Source organism: Glandiceps talaboti, chromosome 2 (assembly GCF_964340395.1).
Source record: "Glandiceps talaboti chromosome 2, keGlaTala1.1, whole genome shotgun sequence".
In the NCBI taxonomy this organism is placed as follows: Eukaryota; Metazoa; Hemichordata; class Enteropneusta; family Spengelidae; genus Glandiceps; species Glandiceps talaboti.
Window position 1 is genome coordinate 32,891,285 of NC_135550.1, and position 25,491 is coordinate 32,916,775.

Below are 25,491 nucleotides of genomic sequence, written 5' to 3' on the forward strand. Positions count from 1 at the left end.
CGTTATTACCATATCTTATGGTATATGAATACTCCAAAATATGCCTCTCTTTTATTTACATAGTTGTACGAGGCTACATGGAGACCATAGCAAACATGGCGGACAGACGAAGCTTTTGTGTTGACAAGGTATTTGTTTGGCATCGGATTTGCATTTGGTAGTCGTCCAAGTCGGCCCACTGTCTGACACTCGTCGATGTTACAATTTTGCAGCTGTGTTTCATAATATAAAATGTGCCGTAAGTATCTGAATCGGTAATGAAGAGACTCAATATATAAAGTGACGCGAATTTCGATTTTTCGACGTCGATCAATATAACACAGTGTACGGGAATGGAAATGTGTTCTTAGACACGGCCTATGATCGAACCGCCCTCTTCTCCGCCGTTGTAGTGGTACAACTAATCTAAACAAATTAATGTAGCGAGTTAGTCTTTACAAAGCTTATAGAATTTATTCAGCGTGTTTGTAGCGTGAAGTGAAGTTTATACAGTAACGTTTCAGGTGGTTTAGTGTTCCAATATTGCTACTGTTCGTTTGTGCATCCCGGGCCGGGCCGCCACTTGATGCCTATTCATTAGGTCTTTAAATTTTAAAAGGTCAAATTGTGATTTTGACTAACTACGTGTCATGTCAATTCTCACATTCCACTGACGTTATTATTAATTCTGTAATCACAGTAGTAATTGAGATAGGTTAGGTATGATTATTAGCTCTTTACATATTTTGATATCCTGATATGGGTATTTTTTTTCTTTAGGCATCTGCACACCATGGCACAGTTTCTTCCATCAGCAATTCGAGAAACACGAGACTGTGCTGTTAGGCCAGCAGCTGGACTTCGATTTGGAAATTTCAGTGGAGTTGTAACATTACCAAGTGTTGGACCATCTCACAAAGCTGGACAACATGCCAAATCGTATTTTAATAACTTACAGATTTATCACAAAATCTGTGAGTGGTTTGAAAGTTGGATGCCATGGCAACGACGATTGCTTCTATGTGGGTTAACCGACAGGTGCTCAAACTATCAACTGGAATATTTATCAACAGCTCTAGAACCTGTTTTCCACCGAGATTACATCACTGCTCTCAGAGGCAGATATCCATCAACTCCATTCAAGAAAACAAGGGATCATAATGGAAAAGAAAGCAGTAAGCCAACTGGAAAAGTCAATCTAGAACTAAGTGACAGTGAAGATGAAAAATGGGAAAGAGAAAAGGAAAAGGAAGTGGAACAAAGAAAAACCGAAACAAGCCAATCAACGAGAAATGGACAACTTGAGAGATATGTCAATGACTATGTGGATGATATCATTAAAACTGCCTTGTCAGTTGTTAGTTTATCTCAGGAGGATGGAAAAAGTGAAGAAGAGAAATTTGTTGAAGAAACTGGCAGGTATGCAAGAGAGATGATCCAGACTATCATTGAGAAATCTTCCAGAAATGTCAAAGAATTGAAAAGGCAGCAAGCTGTTGGAAAGTCCAGTCGAGCAAGTGATAGGACAGATTCAAGACAGGGAAGTGACAGGAAAAGTACTCCAGATGGGAAAAGAGCTGCTCTAGCTTCACAGCCTCAAGTTATTCCATCACCTAAACAAGTAGTCAAGTCACCAAGACCTCCCAGTCAGATCAAATCATCTCGGCTAAGTAGTAGGGAGTTAGACAGTGTACTTGGAAACATTCCTAGACCAAGTAGTGTTGTGTCTACTCCTCTCAGAACAATACGAGACAGTCCACATAGCCTGAGTCGCTCATTAAATGAACCCTTAACACCAAATAAATTAATCAGTGATAAAGTTGACAAGACAAAGCATTGGTCATTTGATGTTGGAAGACCTGTAGGTAAACTTTTCCAGGAACCTATAAAATCTGATGTAGATCCACTTGAAGCATTGCTATATGATAATACTGATGAGCCATTCAATCCATTTACAAATGGTAATGTACAGCATAGATCTAGCTTGGTTGCTACTCCACTATCACTGTTCTGTCAAAGTCCAAGACAACACAGACATAGAAGTAATTTCAATTCAGCTAGTAATCTTAGTGCATCCGATTTCTTTGACCGTAAAAAGATCCAGAGACTAGGTAAGTGTGTATTGATCTTTTCACTACAGGTTTTATTTCATATCAATTTTAGCTATGAGAGTTTATTTTAATCTATATGTGTTGCCACTATCATAAATTATTCAACCAATCCATTGTGCTATAACTCAGTACTGCATAATTTATAAGTGACTGTGTGTTAGATAATTTCAAGCATTCAGCTGTCGATGTCAAGGAATCAGGTGGAACACAGTTCACAACATTAATTAACATTTAGATTGAATAGTAGTGGTATAGAAATTTGAAGCTGAGTGTGAGAGTAAAGTTCATCACATGGTGATTTTTTTATGTCATTTCCTAATACATGTATACAACTGTGTGTGTGACCTCTGACCATAGAGTTTTGTGTAGGGTCTATGGTGTGACAAATCCTGTAAAAGAAGGCTTGTAAAAGGCTGTTGATATTAGAATTATTTTGTGACTGTCTTTGTGCCATCAGATGTCCTGTATATCAAGTGATGTGCTATTTCATTTAACAGCGTAATTTATTTGTTCTTCTGTAGGTTTGATGCATGGGACATTGAGAACTGGTCAAACCAAGAAACCATCGGATATGAAAGATATCCACATTCCACTACAGAAATCCTACAAGAATGAGAAATGGTGGGGAGCAGACCTTCTCACAGGGAAGCAACTTGTCAAAGCTCAAAGAAGTCATCTCAAACAGCACTTCAGAGCACAGCTTAATCAAGTTTGGGAGGTGAGTTCTGAAAAATATTCAATTTGATAAATAACCTAGATAAATATAAATAAATTCATATTATGGTTTACTGAGGATTTACGTTTAAGTAGAACAAAAATTAATTTTATAATTATGATATTTTTAGTCTAAGATCTATTACAATGGGATCCATCCATCTGTAAATAATACATTTCTCAGATATACAATATCCAATTTCATTCAAATATGGCACAAAGGTTACATATCACATAGGACATATGTACATCATTTTTTTTTGATGACATGCAAATCTGACCAAATGGCAGCCATATTTGCAGTTAAAAAATCAATATTTACTGTATAACTAGAAAACTGTAATACAGAGACTCCATTCAAGTGTCTACCACTTTATTATCAGGTGTAAGCATTCTTTCAAAACCTTGACAGTTTGTCCTTGAGGATCAATTATCAAAATTAAGCCATTTCTTCTATATTGTAGAGTTTGTGGTACATGTATTTACTTATGGTCACCAATTTCTATCAAATCATCCCGTCATTCAGTCACATAGAAGTAAAGTATTTCAGTGTTCTATGAAAACTTGTTGATGTAGGTTGACATCATTATTGTCATTTGAAATGTACTACACATTCATGTATCAAAAATGTCTGATATTTGTGATACTACAAGTAGTAATTAACAGTGCTGTATTTGCACTAGGTAAATGTGAACCAACTTTATTTTGTAAACCTAATGTATATTCTATCAGTAACATTAACAATGTAGAAATGAATACATGTAAATCAATAATGTTTGACATTCCATTTCCATTTCAGTGGATGGAAGAGTGGGAAGACCATGAACGAGGTGATTTACTGGTTGAAATTATTAAAATCAGTGACGATGAATTGACTAAATTCTTTGCACGATGTCTCTTACAAAGGTATGAAGGACTTTGGCTTCCATGGTTTTATTTACACATTTTCCATCTGAAGAGTAATCAATTCTGGGAAATCAACATTTTTTACACATTTCATATTTTACATATTATTATTACATTTATAAAACATCAGTTTACAGACTGAATGCTGTATGTATTCTATTTGCAAATGGGTAAAAAGTAAGGGACAAAATACAATTGAAAATCACAAAATGGGTAGTGAATTTATTGATATCAAAATTGATGTTTCACTTCATCAAGAACATAATTTGGAATGAGTGTGATGTAACAACACTCATTTAGCAAGGACAATGATTGGACCCAAAGATCAGACAAGATAATTATTGTTAGAGAAATAGTTTTCTACTTGTGTCATTTGTAGTTGTATTGAATGAGTTGTGACAACTTTGTTTGCTTCCATTGCACTTCAATCCCAGCTAGGCTAATGCATCGTATGCTTTGATTCATGCATGCTAAATATTCTTCCCTTCTCCCCATGCATTCCAATAAGATTTCAAACATTTCAACTATGGTATGTACAGTGCTAGTATATTCATCAAACTTAACTTTGTCATTTGCACTGCTGATCAATTCTCAACCAATGGTTTTTTTTTTATCACAAATCATTTGCACTGTGTCATTTTAATCTAACTTCTAACTTCTGATTGAATCTCTACCATACTATCTCTATGTCTTCATAATACTAATGTACATTATTCTGAATATGGCAAAGATCATATTTCAAGCATTGCATAGTTTCTATTCAGATTTCTACTGTTCTTCTCTTTCACTCACTCTTAAAATGTTGATGTTTAGCAATTACAAAACATGTTCCGTGGTATTCTTGACAATCAATATTCTGCCTTTATCTTTTTTGGAAATTTAATTTTTTGTCATAACATAAGAACCCACAGACTGCTTAGTATATCTCTTAGAAGCAATAATGAAAATTGTGACACTTTGAGTACAATTCTTTTGAAAATCACAGCAAAGATACTACTAGTAATAACCTGAACATGATGAAATGTTTCCTTCATATCCCAAATGGCACCTCCAGTGGCCAAACTAAGAAATCTTTCGTTTTTCTAAGAATCACAGTGACATACCTGTATTTATTGTACTCATGATTCTTCATTCAGATATGCAAATATGCAGAATAATTGATGTAGTTCAGAGTATATCATTAATTTCTTTTTTTTTGATGGGTTACTATTTACAGGTTAAGAGATAGAACTAACATAGATTGCTTACCAGACAAAGCACTCCTGAAAATATTTACATTCCTTACACCAAACGAAGTTAACAAAGCTGCACAGGTGTGTCGTAGGTGGCGCTATATAGCAGCTCAAGATGAACTTTGGCTAGTGAAATGTGAAGAAATGGGTGAGTAGAACATATTATTACAAGGTATTCAGTATCATTACCTCAAGAAAAGAGAATATTAGTGGGAAACTTTTAATCTTCCTAATCAGCTTCCACTGGCCACATAGTTTATAATATAAAAGTAGAAGTTTAAAATGGGTAAAGCAATAGTTATTCAGTCACTGATACTAGCAATACATGGATATACTACAATACAGTGTTTCTATAGTTTCCACTCATCACGCCATAGAGTATAAGTTGGTTCCAGCTTTGAGAAAGCTGCAGCAGAGAATTGCAAATGTCAGTGGGTGGATTAGATTGAGTGATACAGTCAATTACACAAGGGTCATGATTGCCCATCACATGATTGGGGCATTCAACAGAGCGATCCAATCAAGTGCCGGCTGAGTGTTCCCCTATTCAAATGTGACCTTTCCCAGTAGTTGACACAAAACTTGCACAGGTACTCTGAAAATTATATTTCAACTCTTTACTTCAGATATGAGTATGTACTTTTGCTAAATTAAGTACATATACATATAACAGAAGTATAAACTTTCAGCTTATGTTTATTACTCACCACTGCCATGTTTGACCGTCTACAACCAACAAAATTGGTCATGCTATTCAGTTATCCCCTACAAAATGAGCACACACAAACCCTAGATCAAACAAGTATAAAAAAAACTGAACCATCAACACAAAGTACTATACTGGGTAACCCAATGAAGTCCACCGAGTAATCTTTCCATCGGCACAAATACCACTGGAGGGTGCTGTTGTCAGAATGCTTTTATACTGTATGTTCTGTGCCTGTCATTGCATAGGAAACATTGTGTGGTCCTTGTGTTATGAAGTGATTTTGATATTTATATTTGTGTTTTCTTGTTTTCAGGTAGTAGAGAAGGAATTCATAGTGTGACCAAGATGGTAGAACAATTTAAGAGGAACTATTCTATCGACTGGAGACTGGCCTACCAGGAGTTGATGAAAGTAGCACATCATGCCAAGGATGCTGGAAGCTATTACAGTACAATTAGCAGTCAGTATGAAGGTAGGTGAAAATAGCACATTATGCCAAGGATTCTGGTACTTAGTAAAGTACAATTAGCAGTCAGTATGAAGGTAGGTGAAAATAGCACATTATGCCAAGGATTCTGGTACTTAGTACAGTACAATTAGCAGTCAGTATGAAGGTAAGGATAACAATATGTCTTGATGAAACAAAACAGGGGGTGAAAAGTATTGGAAAAAAGGAGGTTAAACGGAAAGGTTACCTCATGAGTTCATGTTCCTTAATAGAAACTTGGATAAAAACTTGAGATGGAATGTGCTGCTTTCATGTACTTTCACTTATCAGTATGAAGTTTTTATTAATGGAAGATGTATGAGGCTTACAAGGCAATATCTTGTAATTTATATATTGTTGACTGCTTTTATTGTTCTTATAACTGTAATACGTTTAAAGGGAGTCTCATACATTACTTCTGCCTTAGTTCAGATCAATGCCAACTCCTTGAATATGAATGAAACTATTGCATTTGATTTCATTTAGAATCCAAGTTTTCATCAAACTATGTAGATGTCACAAGGTATCCTCCTTTTAATGAAAGTGTTGATTTTTACACATCAGTTCTGTGTTTAATGAAAGTAATGATTTTTACACATCAGTTCTGTGTATTGCCCTTCATTCAACTTGTTTGTTTGTTTGTTTTTATAGTAAACTTGATATTTCATCCTTCACAGGTCAGATTGCTGGCAATGACAAAAGAAAACCCAGAAAATTATTGGGATTTCGGTTGGAGGAACTTCAGTTACGGTCCGCAGAACCAACAATGTCTGAGGTGTCTAGTGATGGTACGTTTAGCATAACATGCATGACTTGTTTATGTTTTCTGGTTAATAAGTTAAGGTGTTCACATAAGACTACTTAGTCTTATGATTATTGAGTTCAATTGCTTAAGTTAACTTACCAAACTAAGTGCTAATTAATGTTTTATTCCAAATTTAACATTTATTATCCCTTACAATGAAATTATGTTTGTGTTGTGTTTTAAAAATTAACATAATTTTATTAGGAAAGATGGGGATAACTTTTAATGCAAAATGCATTGTTAATAGGCTTACACTGAATGCATGTTTGTTAATTTGCATCGCATTGCTTGCCACATGGTTAATGCTTAAAGAATGTTAAGGTTTGACTAGCTGTTAAAGTTATTGGTAGTTGCTATAAAAGCACTCCACACACTAATGTGTACACTTTCATAAAACAGAAAGCACGTCTCAAGAAGGATCAGGATTGAGTGACACAAGTCATGTTGGTTAGTATATCAAGGTCAAAGTCAAAGTCACTTTCACTCATATCATTCACAAAAAGAAAAGAGTGTGCCTGTGTCCGTCTGTGTGTGTGTTATTTTTTCCATCCACATTTCACCATTACAGTTATTCCAATCACTGAATGATTGTTAACTTAAAGTGTCACCTTGACTAAACCTCACCATCACAATCAAGTCATAGATGAGACCATATTTGATTGAAACACAGTACATGTCATTGTACATTGTAACTAACAGTAAGTGATGTTGTGTGAATGTTTCACCTCGTCACTGATTATAGATAGTATTCATTGTCACTGGAATCTTATTATGGTCATTGTTATTGTCAAAGTTACTATATTGTTAGGTCATAAAGCTTTATCTTGCAGAAATTCAGAGTGCATGTACGTAATAATATTCAATTTATTTAGATGCTTTCAATTTGAGGGCTTGTGATAATGGGGGGGGGGGGGGGGGTTAAAAGCCTTGAAATGCAGGCAGTGATATCATAGTCTATTTCTGTGACATACAATAACTTTCTTGTGTTGCCTTATGCCGGTATAGTGAATTAACTTGATACATTTCACATCTCAATTTATAATATTTTGTTGTTACCAAGGTAACAGAATTTTGGACATGTACCTGTACCTGAAATTGAATAATGTAGACTAGAGAATTGAGCTAACATAAACATTTCACTTTTATTTCAGTGGTATAAGGCTTGTGTTGGTGACAAAAAATGACACAGGTTTTTTGTGTTAGTTTACTGTAAGAAAATATTAACAAAGGACACATTTCAATAATAAACTTCATGAAACAGACAATAGAACAAGAAAGATGACAGTAACCATTTAGTGAATTCTAAATATGTCACAGTGTGTATTGTATTCCAGACAAGTGGTTTTAAACCACATGTAAGCCAAGTTGTACACATTTCAACCAAAAATATAGTATTTATTTTCTGATCATTATTTATCACAATAACATATATCAATGTCATTGGTTCAGAAAGCTTGAAATACGAGTTACATTTTTCAAAATTGCCATTTTCCCTCAACTTTTCATGAATTAAACTTGTGTAGGCAGGATTATATTATTCTCAATATTTCTTTTCATTCAACCAAACACTACTTGTAACACAAGTGTTATGTAACTACTTCTAGTGACATAGCCCTATGTGTAACTACTTCTAGTGACATAGCCCTATGTGTAAATCTAGTGACATAGCCCTATGTGTAACTACTTCTAGTGACATAGCCCTATGTGTAAATCTAGTGACATAGCCCTATGTGTAAATCTAGTGACATAGCCCTATGTGTAACTACTTCTAGTGACATAGCCCTATGTGTAAATCTAGTGACATAGCCCTATGTGTAACTACTTCTAGTGACATAGCCCTATGTGTAAATCTAGTGACATAGCCCTATGTGTAAATCTAGTGACATAGCCCTATGTGTAACTACTTCTAGTGACATAGCCCTATGTGTAAATCTAGTGACATAGCCCTATGTGTAAATCTAGTGACATAGCCCTATGTGTAACTACTTCTAGTGACATAGCCCTATGTGTAAATCTAGTGACATAGCCCTATGTGTAACTACTTCTAGTGACATAGCCCTATGTGTAAATCTAGTGACATAGCCCTATGTGTAAATCTAGTGACATAGCCCTATGTGTAAATCTAGTGACATAGCCCAATGTGTAAATCTAGTGACATAGCCCTATGTGTAACTACTTCTAGTGACATAGCCCTATGTGTAAATCTAGTGACATAGCCCTATGTGTAAATCTAGTGACATAACCCTATGTGTAAATCTAGTGACATAGCCCTATGTGTAAATCTAGTGACATAGCCCAATGTGTAAATCTAGTGACATAGCCCAATGTGTAAATCTAGTGACATAGCCCTATGTGTAAATCTAGTGACATAGCCCTATGTGTAACTACTTCTAGTGACATAGCCCTATGTGTAAATCTAGTGACATAGCCCTATGTGTAAATCTAGTGACATAGCCCTATGTGTAAATCTAGTGACATAGCCCTATGTGTAAATCTAGTGACATAGCCCTATGTGTAAATCTAGTGACATAGCCCAATGTGTAAATCTAGTGACATAGCCCTATGTGTAAATCTAGTGACATAGCCCTATGTGTAACTACTTCTAGTGACATAGCCCTATGTGTAAATCTAGTGACATAGCCCTATGTGTAACTACTTCTAGTGACATAGCCCTACATGTACGTGTAACTCATATTTTCAGAAGCAAAGAAAGCAAATTGGAGAATGATGTGTAAATATAATGTCTAAGGTTTGCATTTGTGAGTAGTTTTTAGCACAACTGAACTGATATGGTTCAGTAGTACTATAGGCATAGCAAAGCATCTGTCTGTCTGTCTGTCTGTGTGTGTGTGTGTGTGTGTGTGTGTGTGTGTGCGTGCGTGCGTGCGTGCGTGTGTGCGTGCGTGTGTAAAAACTGCTGGACCGATTGCCATGATATTTGGTGGGTGTATTACCTTGGGAAATTGTCCAAATCAAATGATCTTGCCACCAGTGTGTGATTTGGGTAAAAAATATGATTTTTGGTCAAAAAACTTAAACTCAAAAACTACAGGACAGATCGGTCTGAAATTTGGTGGGGTCATTCTTAATGGTGTTTAGATTAAGAATTGTTCATAACATGATGATCCCATCAGTGGTATGCAAATTAGGTATAAAAATGTTCAAAAATCTATAATTCCAAAACCAGCAATCAGATTGGGCAGGAATTTAATGGGGATGCATCTGGGGATGTGCAGATGAAGCTACATTCACAACGTGATGATCCCATCAGTGATATTCAAATTAGGTCTCAAAATCTCCATTTTGGTCAAAAACTTTTATCTTGAAACTGTATGGGTAAATGAGATTGAAACATGGTGGAGATGTTTCTGGAGGTGTTATTCTGCAGTTATTATTGAAAACATTTTGACACATTTAGTCCTAGCAACCATGACCATGCCCTTAGCAACAGTGAAATGACGATGCATATTACAAAGATAACAAAGGGATGGGCCGGTAAGTGAATAAATATTTTTAAAATGTATGCAAATATGCCTAGCAACAGGACCACACCCATAGCAAAGACTAAATGATGGTTTTATATTGCAAAGATGAAACCTGGAAAGGATGGGCAAATTACTAAAGATTCCAAAAATGTATGCAAATATGCCTAGCAATAAGACAACACCAATACCAACAGCAGTTGTGCTACAGCACCATTGGCAGTATTTTTTGATAGATATGGTATCAATTATTGAATTATTTTATATCACAGGTTTGATATTGATGACCACAGTGTGAATTTAATACTGCATTTAGCACAGTTTGCACTTCCAATGCTTTCCTTTTTTACTTTATGCCTTAGTTTGACCACTACCACATGGAGATGCAAATACATTCCACATCACAGTGTACCTGCATTGCCATTCTAAATCTACAGGATCTCTTTCTATTACACTTTGATTTTTATGATTTGTGTTTTTCTACTGATTTGTTTATAAGAAAAATTATTTAAATTGTCACCAATTACAGTATAGATGTTATCATTCATGTATACAGTTTGTGTACAGCAGACATTGATGTATGTATTCCAATACACTGTGAGAACAGTTGCTTGTGAACATTTCAATCATGTCAGACAAAGGAATGAATTGAGTGCTCACAAGCAATTGTTTTGAAAGAATTAATATCTTGTTCAATTGTAATTGAATGGTTATCTGATGTTAAGCAACATTCCATTCCTTTATAAAGTGGAGAGTGAGAGAGCGAGCGAGAGAGAGAGAGAGAGCGAGAGATAGAGAGAGAGATACACATTCAAAGCTCCACTTCAAATTTAGAATAACAAATCAAAGTGATTTTGTTGCAGTTGATGAATCTCTACAGATGGAACAGCCTTCTAAAATGAAAAATAAAGACAAACCTCATATATGTGCCATTGTTTTATTTCAGTTGATGTACCTTTACAACAAATACAATATTCATCAATACTCCCCAGTCAAGAAGTTGTTAAAGCTGTCAGTACAACTGATGTTATACAGTCAAGGGAATCATCAGACTCAGAGATGGAGATGGAGATATTTATGGAGGAAGATACCAGGTACATCAATTTGTCTATTTCTTTGGCTAAGTGGGTAAAAACTATCAGAGTTATAGCTTACAAAAATACAAGACACAAAATTATCATTTCATGTCAAAGCAGTGATTAGCATTATTTATTGAATTGTATGTTGTAGTACATGTATATAGTGGGTAGTTGTACCATTATAGATCTATGGAGGGCTTTCTGAGCATTGTGGGAAAGTGCTATAGACAATAATCTTTATCAACATAGGCAACAAATGATTTCAGGAATATAGGACATTATCATATACCCAGTATCAATTCCAATGCAATTCAATGGAGAGCATGTGCATCGAACCTTGGCAATAATTTTCCGTATCACAGCCCGGCACACTTTGCCCAATTATGGCAAGTGGCACACTCATCGATATCAGTTCACTTGTGATTTTGCTTTGTTACTTTCTTTACTATTTTGGATGTTTCTGCAAATAAAATAATACTTCACTGCCAATTTATGTGATTCAAATGATGTTTCCATGCCACTACATGGGGTATATGATAAAACCTTCACGGCTCGATATGGGTTTTGCAGACCTCAGTGGTACTGCTTACAGGCCTTCCTAAAGTTTGGCTCTTCCACAGTACAACCTCGGTCCACAAACCCATATCCGGACCATAAAGATTAATATCCTCCCTGTGGAAAAACATTGTATGGGATGTTGGATTGAATAACTTAACACAAGGTACTTTACTTTCAATTTGATCTATCCTTTATCTTACAGTTTGAGGCCTCATCCACCTGCAAGTCAAAGCAGTAAAAGGACTTTGTACAGTCGTAAAGGTACACAATATTCTGATAAACGTACTCTGACAAGAGAGAAGAAAGGCAGATCTACAGCTGGAGGTAAAACTGATACTGATGAGAGAGTCAAATCACCAAGTATAGTAGAAGAGTTGATGGCAGCACCACCTGAAGCACCTGGCAAACCAGCCACCAGTCAGAAAAAAAGAAGAAGGAAAAAGAAACATAAGGAAGAAGAAGAGGACACAGCACTAGATATTAGACCTGAACTTACACAAGCTACTGATATACTGGTAGGATTTTAATCTTGTAGTTTTTTTCATATTTTGCTTTATTCATATTGTTAAACAGGAATTATTTATCACTTTGTTAGTAATAAAGATCTCCCTATCAATAAACTTTACAATTTATTGAAATGTTTATCAGATGAAAAAGACACCCCAACACACAAACACATGACCTAGTCCAAACAAATTAAAATACCCCTGTACATAATATCACACCCTGGATGAAAAGAATTGAAAAGTACAAGAAAAACAATTGCCTATCCAAGTGTAATATCTAATATTGATGTCATGGGATGATTCTGTAAACATCAGCTTAACTCGACCTTTTTAATTTATTTTTTAGGGCAAAGCCATATCAGATCATAGATTAGAATGGAGGAAAGATGATGGCAGAACACTGAAACATACAAAATTTGCTGGTATGGTGAAGGGAGTGAAGAGAGTTAGAAAGTTACAAGGCCACATGGACTGTGTTCATTGCATTGCATTTGATACAAGACGTATTATTAGTGGCTCCTTAGATAGAACTATCAGAGTCTGGGACATTAGGAGTGGACGCAGTATTCGGAAAATGTATGGACATAAGGTAGGTTTTATGTATTGTTTAGATAGAACTATCAGTGGATGCAGTATTAGGAAAATGTACGGTAGGTAGGTTTTATGTATTATTTAGATAGAATTATCAGTGGATGTGGTATTAGGAAAATGTACGGTAGGTAGGTTTTATGTATTGTTTAGATAGAATTATCAGTGAATGCGGTATTAGGAAAATGTACGGTAGGTAGGTTATATGTATTGTTTAGATAGAATTATCAGTGGATGCAGTATTAGGAAAATGTACGGTAGGTAGGTTTTATGTATTGTTTAGATAGAATTATCAGTGGATGTGGTATTAGGAAAATGTACGGTAGGTAGGTTTTATGTATTGTTTAGATAGAATTATCAGTGAATGCGGTATTAGGAAAATGTACGGTAGGTAGGTTTTATGTATTGTTTAGATGCACAAGAAATATTTGCCAAATTGTACACTATATCTCTTTATCTAGACAATAGCATGGAACACAAGATTCAATTCATGTACCTTTTTACTCTATTCTCATGCCTAATTTATTAAAAACTGCTAAATATATATCATTACTTTGTCTTTATCTTGAAGGGTGGTATACGATGCATCCAGTTTGATAATGAGCGCATTGTGTCTGGGTCTTGGGATATGACTCTGATGGTCTGGGATATTGTCAAGTTTAACAGACTTGCTATTCTTGCAGGCCATAAGGGATCAATCTCAGATCTGAAATTCAACAGCAAGCATCTGTAAGTAGCCTTCAGTGGATGTTTTCATAAAACAATGATTGAGAATTTTTATAAAGGTAATCCTACAACCATACAATATGTCGTATATTTCACAGCAGAACAGAACTTTCAAAAAAAGAAGTAAATCAAAGGGCCAACACAGTATTAGACATATTAACCAAAATGTAAATTCTATATTGGCACAATACATACAGTGTACTGTGTGACAAATTGTTCTTCCAAAAACCTTGGCCTAAACTTATGTATTTACATTTTTGTTTTGGACCACATAGGGTATCTGCATCACATGATAGGACTGTACGTGTATGGTGTTTACAGACTTATTCTTGTTTGAATGTTCTAAGTGGACATCGTGATGCTGTGACATGTTTATCCTTTGATGGCACTCAGGTTGTTACTGGATCAACAGACAGGTAAGGAGAATTATACCATACTCAAGCCAAGTTATTGTCTATGAAGAGAAAATACAGATTGTATATCCTGGTCGTTCTAAATCATGACAACTCATGTCTACATAACCTGTTTTATTGTGGTAGTTCTAAATCATGACAACTCATGTCTACATAACCTGTTTTATTGTGGTAGTTCTAAATCATGACAACTCATGTCTACATAACCTGTTTTATTGTGGTCGTTCTAAATCATGACAACTCATGTCTACATAACCTGTTTTATTGTGGTAGTTCTAAATCATGACAACTCATGTCTACATAACCTGTTTTATTGTGGTAGTTCTAAATCATGACAACTCATGTCTACATAACCTGTTTTATTGTGGTCGTTCTAAATCATGACAACTCATGTCTACATAACCTGTTTTATTGTGGTAGTTCTAAATCATGACAACTCATGTCTACATAACCTGTTTTATTGTGGTAGTTCTAAATCATGACAACTCATGTCTACATAACCTGTTTTATTGTGGTAGTTCTAAATCATGACAACTCATGTCTACATAACCTGTTTTATTGTGGTAGTTCTAAATCATGACAACTCATGTCTACATAACCTGTTTTATTGTGGTAGTTCTAAATCATGACAACTCATGTCTACATAACCTGTTTTATTGTGGTAGTTCTAAATCATGACAACTCATGTCTACATAACCTGTTTTATTGTGGTCGTTCTAAATCATGACAACTCATGTCTACATAACCTGTTTTATTGTGGTAGTTCTAAATCATGACAACTCATGTCTACATAACCTGTTTTATTGTGGTCGTTCTAAATCATGACAACTCATGTCTACATAACCTGTTTTATTGTGATAGTTCTAAATCATGACAACTCATGTCTACATAACCTGTTTTATTGTGGTAGTTCTAAATCATGACAACTCATGTCTACATAACCTGTTTTATTGTGGTCGTTCTAAATCATGACAACTCATGTCTACATAACCTGTTTTATTGTGGTAGTTCTAAATCATGACAACTCATGTCTACATAACCTGTTTTATTGTGGTAGTTCTAAATCATGACAACTCATGTCTACATAACCTGTTTTATTGTGGTCGTTCTAAATCATGACAACTCATGTCTACATAACCTGTTTTATTGTGGTAGTTCTAAATCATGACAACTCATGTCTACATAACCTGTTTTATTGTGGTAGTTCTAAATCATGACAACTCATGTCTACATAACCTGTTTTATTGTGGTCGTTCTAAATCATGACAACTCATGTCTACATAACCTGTTTTATTGTGGTAGTTCTAAATCATGACAACTCATGTCTACATAACCTGTTTTATTGTGGTAGTTCTAAATCATGACAACTCATGTCTACATAACCTGTTTTATTGTGGTAGTTCTAAATCATGACAACTCATGTCTACATAACCTGTTTTATTGTGCTTGAAATATGAGTCAAAACATTCAAAATCACCATATTTTATCCAAAATATTGGGGAATATTTTCTAAATGTACAATATACTGTCCAATGAGATAATGGGTACATGGGAAATTTGCATATCATAATATGATATATTGTAAAGTCTGTGTTTCCGTTTAACTTTGATAACTGACAAGGTACTCCTATCGGTAGTATTATAGTATATAGCTATGTTATGGGATGGACATGGTACTCCTATCGGTAGTATAGTATATAGCTATGTTATGGGATGGACAAGGTACTCCTATCGGTAGTATTATAGTATATAGCTATGTTATGGGATGGACAAGGTACTCCTATCGGTAGTATAGTATATAGCTATGTTATGGGATGGACAAGGTACTCCTATTGGTAGTATTATAGTATATAGCTATGTTATGGGATGGACAAGGTACTCCTATCGGTAGTATAGTATATAGCTATGTTATGGGATGAACAAGGTACTCCTATTGGTAGTATAGTAGATAGCTATGTTATGGGATGGATAAGGTACTATTATCGGTAGTATAGTATATAGCTATGTTATGGGATGGACAAGGTACTATTATCAGTAGTATAGTATATAGCTATGTTATGGGATGGACAAGGTACTCCTATTTGTAGTATAGTATATAGCTATGTTATGGGATGGACAAGGTACTCCTATCGGTAGTATAGTATATAGCTATGTTATGGGATGGACAAGGTACTCCTATTTGTAGTATAGTATATAGCTATGTTATGGGATGGACAAGGTACTATTATCGGTAGTATAGTATATAGCTATGTTATGGGATGGACAAGGTACTCCTATCGGTAGTATAGTATATAGCTATGTTATGGGATGTTTACATATATTGTAAAGGAGACAAGGTTTCAAGTTTATAGTTGATATCAACATCAACACTTTAAAAATTAGTCTTTCTAGAATATATTGATGTTGTAAACAGTGACTAGCATTATGACAGCTACAACTAAAACATGTTATAGAAATACTTAAAATCAGTAAGTTCCAAATCTGAAAGGTTTTCTTCATATCATCACTTTCACATCGCCTAATTTGTTCCTCTATCTCCACCAGAACAATCCGAGTGACCAATATTTTCAGTGGAGAGTGTGTGATGTGTCTAACTGGTCACACAGAACCTATAACAGCCATTGAGGTTAGTACAATTTGATGGTGTGATCTATACCTCAGTTCATTCATTGGAAATCCTTCTTTCTTTATCCATACAAAACATACATTCAAAACTATCTGATTATGTACAGACTTTGTCCAGAAACAAAGTCAGTTGGGGGCATATAGTGTATTCACTCCTCCTTCCAGGTGTTAAGTAAGAAATTCAATTTTAGATTTGTAGCCACTTGCATGTTCATCAGGAGAATGATGTTTGAATGACTATGTGAATGATCTTCATCATGAGTGATGTGAATTTAATAGCTATGACAAGTTGGGTGTCAGTGTTCAAGTAGCAACTACCTATTACTATGTAACAGTTGTCAACTCTCTAGCTAAATTGTCCATGGATGTATGTGTGTAACTACAGGTACAGCGTGACTTGGTCATCAGTGGTACGTTAACTGGTGTGGTACATTTCTGGAATAAAGAGTCTGGCGAGGTGGAAGCTGGTGTTAAAATGCATGATTCGGCTGTCAATCAAATAATGTTCCTACCTGTGGGTCCAGCTGGTACACGATATCTGACAGCTTCCAGGTGAGTACCAGACTTAAGTAGATTTCATTGTTGTTGTTTATGATTGAAATAGATACTCTGTTCACACTGGGACATATTCCCCACAGAATCAGTGACTTAGATTAACTCTGGAGGTAATTTATGTGTGTGAATGGTCGACTCTGGAGAATCTGTAGATTATTTTACTGTGGAGGTTTTGGTCGATTCAGCTCCGCAGATCCTCCGGAGGCAAGGATTAGCTTGTACTAAGTTGTAGGTGTGAACGCTTTACGCCAGTGTAAGTGCCCTCAATCGGTGTATTAAACAAAAACACTTCCTGTTGGCTGCAGAAGTACAAGTCGCCATTCGAATCAAGGTCAGTCGTCAATAATGAAACTCTGAGTCAAACACCCTTTTCATTTCTTCATTGCTTCTTCCAAATGGTCCGGTTAACCGGGCTGGTGACTGAATTTAGAATTTGTACAAATAGAAAACACATGAATTCATGTTGGTCAACATGTCAATGTCGAGCGTGTTGCATGGCTTGTCGAAAGTTAAACTGGGCATCACGACGACAAGTGAAATTGTTAACATGCGTGAGAAGACGTCTTCGCTTATTTCTCGAACACATGAACGTATACAGCAATAAAAAACACAAGGCAGTCTCTACAACGTCAGCCATGTTGTTTACAGTGATTGCACTACACACTTGTCATTGAGGGCATTTAAGCAGGCAGATAATGGTGTCAAATTCCATGTGTGAACACATACAGCTGATCCCCTCTGTTTACTAATCGTTCTCACCTATTTACACCAAAGAAAAAAAAACACGAAAAAAGCAATATAAACATGCCTAGAATGATAAAAGTAGGCTTTCATTTTCCTACCCCTGTCAAAGTTCTCTTATAGTCCAATGAAATACTGAGTGTAATACTTCATTACATATACACTGATCTTATTGTTTTCTTCATCTTGCTTGATGAGATTTTGAGAGTGTGCCAAATGAAACACATCAATTAATGTACTCTGTGGTGTGTATTGCGGTAATTATGAAATTTTCTCAGCAGTACTCAAATATTAGACTAATATTACCAAACTTGGGGGAAATTTTGTTTCTAGGTTATGAAAATAGAGTTATGACTGACTTAATTACAATTACCAATGGGATCTCAGTAAAACATGAATTGATTTCATACCTAAACATATTAATTATTAATTATTGTTCCAACATATCTTGTTTGCAGTGATTCTATAATCAAAGAATGGGACCTAAATACAATGACTTGTGTTAGACAGTTACATGGTCACAAAGGACCTGTCAGAGATATACAGGTAAACAAACTTCATTTACATATTTCAATCATACACTGTTGTCAGTCATCATTTACAGTTTTTGGTAAATGTGACAAGAGAAGACGGTAACTTGTAAGGTATTAACAAACTTTATAACTTTATATGTGGAATTATTTGACCCAACAGTAACTTTGACGCTATTTGTACACAAAATTCCAGATAAACAGCTTATATGTGTCTGTCTGTCTGTCTGTGTCAGTGTCAGTGTCAGTGTCAGTGTCAGTGTCTGTGTCTGTGTCTGTGTCTGTGTCTGTCTGTGTCTGTGTCTGTGTCTGTGTCTGTCTGTGTCTGTGTCTGTGTCTGTGTCTCTGTCTGTGTCTCTGTCTGTGTATATACTGTCATGGAGACACATACACAGACTCTTTTTAGCCATTTTCATTAGTTCAACATGTTTCACATTATGTTATTCATTAACAACAGATAACTGATGATCGTCTGGTAAGCTGTAGTGATGATGGTAATATTAGAATATGGGACTTGATGACACCATTACTAAAACCACCTGATGAATCCCATGGTAAAACTATACCAACACAAACCATTAAACAAGGGGAAGATGACGACTAATGAAAACTGACAACTGATGATAACCATCTTTAAGATTTGTGTGGTGTAATAAAACTCTTGTAAATAAGTTGTGTATAGATAACCATATATTATAACTGTACAGTAAAAAATTCATCTATTAAAATATGATGTAAAAAGTGTACAATAAATTGAATACCAACGCAACCCTGTTGATTGTCATACTAACACTTTTGCCTGGAAAATGATTTCCAGAAATGTGAAAAATCAGTAAATATTAAAAACAAGTTAACTATACTTAGAAGATGTACATATGTATCATATATGCAACTCCGTCCATACAAATGCGGATAAAACAATTTTAATTCCATTTTTTGATTCAGCTGAAACCATGGCATGTAAAAGTATCCATGTTTTGTTTGGTATTGTAATATAGTAATGTTAACAATAGTGTACATGCATATATGAATATATTAATGAATTATGAATAATTATATTATCAAGAACTATAGAAGTAGCTAGGATAAATATGTAACCACAATCCCCCAAAAAAACATGTTATGTTAACTTCAAGACATGTTGATTCTTTCTCATGATGTAAGACTTTTGAAGTCTGAAACCTGTATTGTTCAACATTGCATTTTTTGGGTGGATTTACTTTTGTGTTTCCTCTTTTAATGTATATGATTTCCCATATTATATTCCATGTGTTATGCAAAGATTTTTATTCAAACAATACCAGAATATATTATTCCCCATTTTTCATTACTTGTGTTAGTGAAACCATTTATTCAAAAATTAATGTAAAAGGAATATGTGTAAATTGTGTACGAGGTGCTAGGATACACATAGTAATGATAAATTTTTTAATGAAAGAAATATGGTATATTTTTCCGCAATACCATGGCAACAGTTCCCACCGTGATGTTTAGCATCTTTTCTTTGAATTGAAACCTGCATGATTATAAAGATTGATACTACCCAGATACTGGATGATTATTTTATAGTAATACTTATTTCACTTCTTATCTGATATTTGAGTGTTGTTAGTAATCTTTTTATGATATACATATACAACAATATTTTTTTATCTTCATACCTGAACTTGAAGTTAATTGTAAAATTTACAACAAACCCTGACCTGAAAGGAATCAATGGCATTTTCTCACAATTGGATGTCAAAACCATTTAGCCATTTATATTTAATGCTTGTGCACTGTTTAGTAGTGACTATGATGTTCAGCTTTTTTGTTCTATTCTTTATCTATCTCATTATCATATACTTTCATCCTATTTTTTCTATTCTTTATCTATCTCATTATCATACAGTCATCCTATTTCTTCTATTCTTTATCTATCTCATTAGCATATGCAGTCATCATATTTTTTCTATTCTTTATCTATCTCATTATCATATAGTCACCCTATTTCTTTGATTCTTTAGCTATCTCATTATCATATACAGTCTTCCTATGCTATGTTGATCATTTAAAAATAGCAAAGACATTTTCTATCTACTTTCTCTAACCCAGTGTATACCTTGATTAATTCTTAGTAATGTTAATAAGTTTTTGTTGAAGTGAATTGAACACTCCATACAATGTATACATATGTATTGACTGGGATGGATCTACAAGCTGCAAACTGATTGGATTTTGTACATCATTTCAAAATGTTTTCTGCTGAAATTGTTTTGCTTTTTTGTTGTTGTGTTTTTATTGAAACCTGTAATTTTTTCCTTCATATCAAAATTTGACTTACAACTGTTTTCTTTATTTATGAATGTAACTTGATTGTTTTACTAAGTGAATGACTGACTGAGTATCACAAACAAGGTCACCGTCCATCACATTGACCTTCACCATCCATGACATTGACCTTAATATAAGACAGGCAATACCTACAATATTTTACCTTGATCCAAGAGTGCTATTTTTTCAACACTGATTTACAAATGAAATTAAGCAATAAAGTTTTTACATCCCTCCTTCTGCATATGATATTGTTTAATGTGATTTTATTTTCTTCTCCCTCCCCCTTTCAAAGTATGAGAGACATATATATACTATTTGTAGGAAGTTTACATCATACTCTTAAATATTGATATCAATGGAAACTCTTCCTCCTCCTCCCCCCCCCCCCACATACACCTGAATTCATTACCACTGATAAAGTCTGCTTAGCTGAACCCCCACCTACAACCACTGATCCCCCATACCCAATGCCACTGATAAAGTCTGCTTAGCTGAACCCCCCACCTACAACCACTGATCCCCCACACTCAATGCCACTGATAAAGTCTGCTTAGCTGAACCCCACCTACAACCACTGATCCCCCACACTCAATGCCACTGATAAAGTCTGCTTAGCTGAACCCCACCTACAACCACTGATCCCCCACACCCAATGCCACTGATAAAGTCTGCTTAGCTGAACCCCACCTACAACCACTGATCCCCCACACTCAATGCCACTGATAAAGTCTGCTTAGCTGAACCCCACCTACGACCACTGATCCCCCATACCCAATGCCACTGATAAAGTCTGCTTAGCTGAACCCCCACCTACAACCACTGATCCCCCATACCCAATGCCACTGATAAAGTCTGCTTAGCTGAACCCCCACCTACAACCACTGATCCCCCATACTCAATGCCACTGATAAAGTCTGCTTAGCTGAACCCCCACCTACAACCACTGATCCCCCACACTCAATGCCACTGATAAAGTCTGCTTAGCTGAACCCCCACCTACAACCACTGATCCCCCACACTCAATGCCACTGATAAAGTCTGCTTAGCTGAACCCCCACCTACAACCACTGATCCCCCATACTCAATGCCACTGATAAAGTCTGCTTAGCTGAACCCCCACCTACAACCACTGATCCCCCACACTCAATGCCACTGATAAAGTCTGCTTAGCTGAACCCCCACCTACAACCACTGATCCCCCACACTCAATGCCACTGATAAAGTCTGCTTAGCTGAACCCCCACCTACAACCACTGATCCCCCACACCCAATGCCACTGATAAAGTCTGCTTAGCTGAACCCCCCACCTACAACCACTGATCCCCCACACTCAATGCCACTGATAAAGTCTGCTTAGCTGAACCCCCACCTACAACCACTGATCCCCCACACTCAATGCCACTGATAAAGTCTGCTTAGCTGAACCCCCACCTACAACCACTGATCCCCCATACCCAATGCCACTGATAAAGTCTGCTTAGCTGAACCCCCACCTACAACCACTGATCCCCCATACCCAATGCCACTGATAAAGTCTGCTTAGCTGAACCCCCCACCTACAACCACTGATCCCCCACACTCAATGCCACTGATAAAGTCTGCTTAGCTGAACCCCCACCTACAACCACTGATCCCCCATACCCAATGCCACTGATAAAGTCTGCTTAGCTGAACCCCCACCTACAACCACTGATCCCCCACACTCAATGCCACTGATAAAGTCTGCTTAGCTGAACCCCCACCTACAACCACTGATCCCCCACACTCAATGCCACTGATAAAGTCTGCTTAGCTGACCCCACCTACAACCACTGATCCCCCACACTCAATGCCACTGATAAAGTCTGCTTAGCTGAACCCCCACCTACAACCACTGATCCCCCACACTCAATGCCACTGATAAAGTCTGCTTAGCTGAACCCCACCTACAACCACTGATCCCCCACACTCAATGCCACTGATAAAGTCTGCTTAGCTGAACCCCACCTACAACCACTGATCCCCCACACTCAATGCCACTGATAAAGTCTGCTTAGCTGAACCCCCACCTACAACCACTGATCCCCCACACTCAATGCCACTGATAAAGTCTGCTTAGCTGAACCCCACCTACAACCACTGATCCCCCACACTCAATGCCACTGATGGAGGCAGGATTGGTCCAGACATATAACAAGTCTGTGAGTGAGTGAGTGAGTGAGTGAGTGAGTGAGTGAGTGAGTGAGTGAGTGAGTGAGTGAGTGAGTGAGTGAGTGAGTGCCATGCATGGTAGGGTTGAGTATGAAGTAATTGACTGATCACCATTACATACAACATTGTATATCTAGTGAGCATGTTTTGAGTCCCCAATGGGCACTGCTGTTACAATGGGTTCTGTCCGTCCATCCCAATGATTTCACCATAAAACACCAGTTGGGGGGGGGGACGACCTATGTCTTCAATTGAAGGCTTATTCTGGTCCTTTGAGTATGGCAGTAAACAGTGGAAAGATTCATTATGATAGCTTGTACATGTTATTGAATCTATTCATTTATGTTTGTTCAAAGCATATGGTGATGTACCATGTATGGAAGCCGGGACCTACCTCATGTTTCCTCTTTTCACGCTACTGGTAAACATTCTGTAATAAAAAAAATAGCACATAGGTATTTTGTTATGAACAGGAAATTTAGAGAGGCCAAATAGCACACAATTAAGTACTTTTCCCCACAATTTCCAGTCGAAAAATAAACGGTCAAAGACAGGACACTACACGGCATTTAATTCAGTTGTAATGAAACAAAATATACAATAATAACGAGCCCTGAACGTGAATTACATGATTTATAAACTTATAAACTAAATGTATTTCACCAAATGTTCTTGATAACGAAATTGTTCAGTTCACAGACTTGACTTGTAACTTGACTGTCGAATATAGCGACTTTCAGTCTTACCGGTGGTACACACGAACTTTCGTAGCATACAGAGCTAAGGACGGCGAGTTCGTTGAATATTGAAGGTGGTTACTTGGGACAAACTTCTTCGCACGGTTCGTTCCTAGCTCCATTGTACTGAACTGTCCTCGAAATATTTCTCCATGCTTTTACGACAATATGTACACAATTCCATACCAAACTTCAGGGTCCGCTTACTCTCAGCGACGTGCAACTGTCAATACCGAGAACGACATTTCTCCCGGACAGCTATTAGTGAAGACAGGCCTCCTTTGACGAAACCACTGAGAAAATTTCTGGAAAGAGCCGTGGACTGCCGCAATTTCAGCACTTGTAGGACAGCAGACTATGTTAATTAATAGTCAGTGGAATGCACCTTGCATTAACATAATGCAAGACAGGTGGTTTAAGAACCAACCAACAACAATTCTTTATCGTCACAATATATGAAGACAACTGCATTGTTCATGAAACTAGACATGACAAAAAACACATCATCTTCCAGAATATGGTTAGTCAGGTGTACAGCGCCATCATTTTACGTAGTGTCATTACTTTGTTTTTATATACTTTTGCGCGTGCATGTTTGAATTGGCTGCCGGCTGTTCCATCGATGGTGAGGTTGTTGTGTGTGCACTTTGGGTTGTTGATTTCACAATAAACGTCTACAAATATTGTCATTATTAACTATGAATGATTGTTATATTTTTATAAATTAGGAACAACACGTAAATCAACATTATCCACAGGGTGACCCTAACACGAATGACAACCCAAATGACAGAAAACGAATGACATATACAGTATGTAAACAGTGAATGACATCCTTTTATACACATGGTTAATTGAATCACACCCTCTTCGCTGTTAAATAAGTGGAATGACAGCCACCATTCTATAGCTTAAGTGGAATGACAGCAAATTCAATGCTTTGAAAAACGAATGACAGGCATTTACAGTATGGTAACAATGAAATGACACCCTTTTCAATACATTCAGTTAGTTGAATGACACCCTCTACACTATTAAACAAGTGGAATGACAGCCGCCACTCTATAGCATAAGTGGAATGACAGCAAATTCAATGCTTTGAAACTGTCATTTCAACAGTGTATAGGGTGTCATCCAGCTAATTGAATGTAGAAAAGAGTGTCATTCTGATGTTTACATACTAGTACTGTAAATGCATCATTTGCTGTTCAAAGCATTCATATTGCTGCCATTCCACTTATGCTATAGAGTGGCGGCTGTCATTCCATTTGTTTAACAGTGCAATACAGAGATCGTCATACAACTGCAAATGCTGTCATTCGTTTTCTGTCGGGTTGTCATTCGTTTTAGGTTTATCCCTTTATTTTCAAAAAGAGTGCTCAAAATGGGAGGGGGTCACTCCCTACCAACTTCTCTAGCGATCATGGTGATGTTGTTTCTCTCTCTGAAATCAAGATTGGAGGGTGAAGCCCTGCTGGCTAAAGTATCTCCGTGAACCATAA

General features: G+C 36.3%; 1 protein-coding gene across 1 annotated transcript; it reads left to right on the plus strand.

The window, feature by feature from the left end:
* Positions 1 to 105: 105 nt before the first annotated feature.
* Positions 106 to 20,590, plus strand: LOC144451749 (uncharacterized). The gene is made up of 16 exons (XM_078142656.1): positions 106 to 238; positions 760 to 2,090; positions 2,612 to 2,808; positions 3,604 to 3,710; positions 4,927 to 5,090; positions 5,965 to 6,123; positions 6,816 to 6,926; positions 11,372 to 11,519; positions 12,265 to 12,577; positions 12,915 to 13,157; positions 13,728 to 13,885; positions 14,158 to 14,298; positions 16,840 to 16,921; positions 17,306 to 17,472; positions 18,675 to 18,762; positions 19,204 to 20,590. The coding sequence occupies exons 2-16, from the start codon at positions 773 to 775 to the stop codon at positions 19,348 to 19,350; spliced, it is 3,543 nt and encodes a 1,180-aa protein (XP_077998782.1). The 5' UTR covers positions 106 to 238; positions 760 to 772; the 3' UTR covers positions 19,351 to 20,590.
* The last annotated feature ends 4,901 nt before the right edge of the window (positions 20,591 to 25,491 follow it).

Bases quoted from the DNA above. Each gene is read 5' to 3' on its own strand.
- LOC144451749 (XM_078142656.1), top strand. From the start codon at position 773: ATGGCACAGTTTCTTCCATCAGCAATTCGAGAAACACGAGACTGTGCT. The intron at 6,124-6,815 runs GTAGGTGAAAAT...CATCCTTCACAG, and splicing joins AATTAGCAGTCAGTATGAAG to GTCAGATTGCTGGCAATGAC. The intron at 12,578-12,914 runs GTAGGATTTTAA...TTTATTTTTTAG, and splicing joins CACAAGCTACTGATATACTG to GGCAAAGCCATATCAGATCA.